This window comes from Perkinsus marinus (assembly GCF_000006405.1).
Source record: "Perkinsus marinus ATCC 50983 genomic scaffold scf_1104296959626, whole genome shotgun sequence".
In the NCBI taxonomy this organism is placed as follows: domain Eukaryota; phylum Perkinsozoa; order Perkinsida; family Perkinsidae; genus Perkinsus; species Perkinsus marinus.
Genome location: NW_003206352.1, coordinates 36527 through 39340, shown reverse-complemented (window position 1 = coordinate 39340; position 2814 = coordinate 36527). Strand labels below are relative to the sequence as shown.

The 2814-nt window shown below is 51.9% G+C and overlaps 1 protein-coding gene across 1 annotated transcript in view; it reads right to left on the bottom strand.

Moving 5' to 3' along the window:
• The window catches only part of Pmar_PMAR010466 (hypothetical protein), a gene marked incomplete at its 3' end in the record, with an annotated part of 1493 nt that extends 216 nt beyond the window's left edge, over positions 1 to 1277 (bottom strand). Inside the window, exons 1-5 of the mRNA XM_002773052.1 lie at positions 1100 to 1277; positions 969 to 1053; positions 828 to 923; positions 685 to 779; positions 183 to 636 (exon numbers count right to left, since the gene is read on the bottom strand). Of these exons, the coding sequence (XP_002773098.1) occupies positions 183 to 636; positions 685 to 779; positions 828 to 923; positions 969 to 1053; positions 1100 to 1272 (903 nt within the window). The 5' untranslated portion in view covers positions 1273 to 1277. The remainder of the gene's footprint in view (positions 1 to 182; positions 637 to 684; positions 780 to 827; positions 924 to 968; positions 1054 to 1099) is intronic.
• Positions 1278 to 2814: the final 1537 nt, after the last annotated feature.

Genomic DNA, 2814 nt, shown 5'->3' with positions numbered 1-2814 from the left:
TCAGAGACACCTCCCCCTCCAACGAGAGCATCATTATCCTGCCTAGGAACTACTGGAACCTCAACAGTTGGAATTTCAGTTTTCTGGTTTCCATTCTTCATAGAGGATGAAGACAAGCGCACCCTCGGCTTGGTTGTTGCTGCTGCTGCTGCACTCTTCCCCACAAGCTTCGCTCCGCTGACGTTTGTCTTTGGCTTAGTCTCTTTGATGGTGTAGTCAACTCTCTGGGCGGCTCCAGGAGGGACTCCATCGGCACCCGCGAAGGGACTATACTGTGGCCTCCACTCATCTGCTTGCATGCACCGAGTATTCTCCAACATACCGCAATCGAACCTCCGCAGTTTCTGCGAGACCGCCAAGGCGATTCGATCAACCAAACGCATCTTCCCGCAAGAGTCGCATTGTATAAAGCCTCCAGCGGTCGAGGCTTCGGCTTGTGGGACCACAGTTGGATCGGCTCCCTTCATGGTTCCAATGACTGTGTTACGAATTGACAGAGGGATGTCCTGAAGGTTTCGCAGAGTCGGCTTCGAGATGGTCACGAGTGAGCCGTCTTTGGCAGGCAAGACAACTACATTGGCCATGCGGAGACAATGTGAGGCCACCTCGTTGGTGACTTGGTCGATACCGGGAAATCTGCAAAAAGCTGGTAACGATAAGACTCTCAGAGGTGTGGAATCTCACGCTATGAAGATAGTGTGGCAAATGACTTGCGGCGGATCAGCTCGTCGCGAGTCAGCAGCAGCGGTCTCATCGAACACCCTACGCAGGGCCTCCACCTAAGCGCGGCAGTGCTGCAGCATTATGGGTTGATATCACTCTCATACTTGGTGGAGATTCGAGAGGCTCGCCCCGAGGGACGTGAGGTTCACTTGACGGGCCGAGAGACCCGTTCTTAGTGCCAACGTAGTCCAACTTCTGGTCTAAACACGTCGATATTTGTGAGGAGGCATCTCCCTATAGCTCACTAGTCTGAGGATATCCAAGTGGCTCAGCTTGGCCGCATCGAGTTCTATAATGAGCTGAGGAGACCATAGCATCTCCGCCAAGGACCTGTCAAGACGAGACGTGTAGATCCGAGAGGTTGCGAGTGGCATACTCGAAGTCAGCGAGGTTGATATTATCCCTATCCGCTGGTCGGATTCGGAAGACCTCCTCCATAGGCTCATTCGTGTCACAAAGAGTCCCCGTATTCATTGAGCTACCCTCAGTGGACCTTGCAGTGGTGACCATCGGATGCAGATCAGGTGAGGAAAGAGTGAACGATGACATACTGCATTGACAGAGTACTGTGAGCGAGAAATTATGAGAGCATGGGCTACGATGGGAAAGAGCCGTGGTCAGGCCTACACCTCTGAAGGCATAGTCGGCTTTTAGTGAGGTGGATGAGCGTCAGTGTCGACAGCCATGAGCCTTTAATCATGCGCTAACCTCTGATGAGACCACGCAGGTTCGATCCCCAGAGAAGGACGTTCCGCAGTATTATTTTTCTTGAATTTTGCACTAAACGCGGCGCAAGTTGATCGATTCCTGGAATCTGTCTCTTCCAACAAAACTAACTTCGTGCGCTGCCTAGTTGCTGGAGCTGCTCGAGCATGGCGCAAACACAACCAGAAGCAACAATTGACTCGTTGGAGTATCGCGAATCGGGCTTCCCGCGAGATCGATAATATCTTTATATCTGTTGTGTACCAAGCGACTTAGCCGAGTCGAGATGAGACGTCTCGCAGTTGCAGTAGCCACGGAGCACTCAACGACGTGAAGTGACCGTATAGTCCTGTATAGACCTTAGACAGTCGGAATGCGGTGGTTTTTTATCGTCAAGAATGGTGTCTTCGGCAGACTTGCCAATGCAAAGGGCATCGTCTCCAATGGGTGTCGTCATGTGTCCATCGTTGTCACCGTTAGTATGCTATCTGATTACCATGGATCTCCGTTGTGTTCGTCAATGCTCATATGGGCACGGGGTAGAGCATGCGAATAATTGAGAGATATATGTTAGTCACAGGCTTCATCCGTCAAATCGTTGTCAATGGCCCTTAGAACATTCTTGCAAGTCGTGACCATCGGGACGGCGTTGGGTGGCCTCGAAAGGCCCTTCAAGTACTATTGTCGCTTTAGCGATGCTCTCCAATCAGTCTGCTTTCGGACCCTTGAAAACGAAGGACTATATGGGATCTCCTTGCACAATGTTTTTGTATACGGAGACGAGCCGCGAGTACCGTATTATGAAAGCACTAGCTGGAGCGCTCAGCGTAACGAGCACCCCCTCAAGGCAAAGGGGCGCGGGCAGTGGACTCTGCAACATACTGAGAAATTCCCATGGCCAGCCGAGAACCCCATCATGTTCGAAAAGGTGGATCTCCACTCTTCTGCGCCACATTCTGGCTACATTGATGTGAACTTCACGGATCGTGACGGACCGAGGAGGTTCTCACGTATCATGCCGATCTCTATCCGTGATATTCCACTACGAGGGAGAGTGCCCATTGCTGAGTTCGGGACGAACTATCCGCGGAAGTTGACGGCGAAGGTGCAGGAGGATCCGTTCGCCCCCCTGGACGCCCATCCGCACAATTATCTTCTAATTGAGGTTCACGAACCTGGGTCCACCTTTATACTGGAGGGATCAAGCACACGTTTGGGAGGGCGGGTACGGGTTCTCCGAGGGTTGTCGTCGGGACAAGTGATTACGGCCGAGGCCCTCTTCTTCAAATTCCCAACTGAAGATACACAATACGGTCTGATGGTAACCCTAGAAGGGAAGTCGTATATGCTCTACAGGAGAGGAGAAGAAATGCTCAGGAACCACGA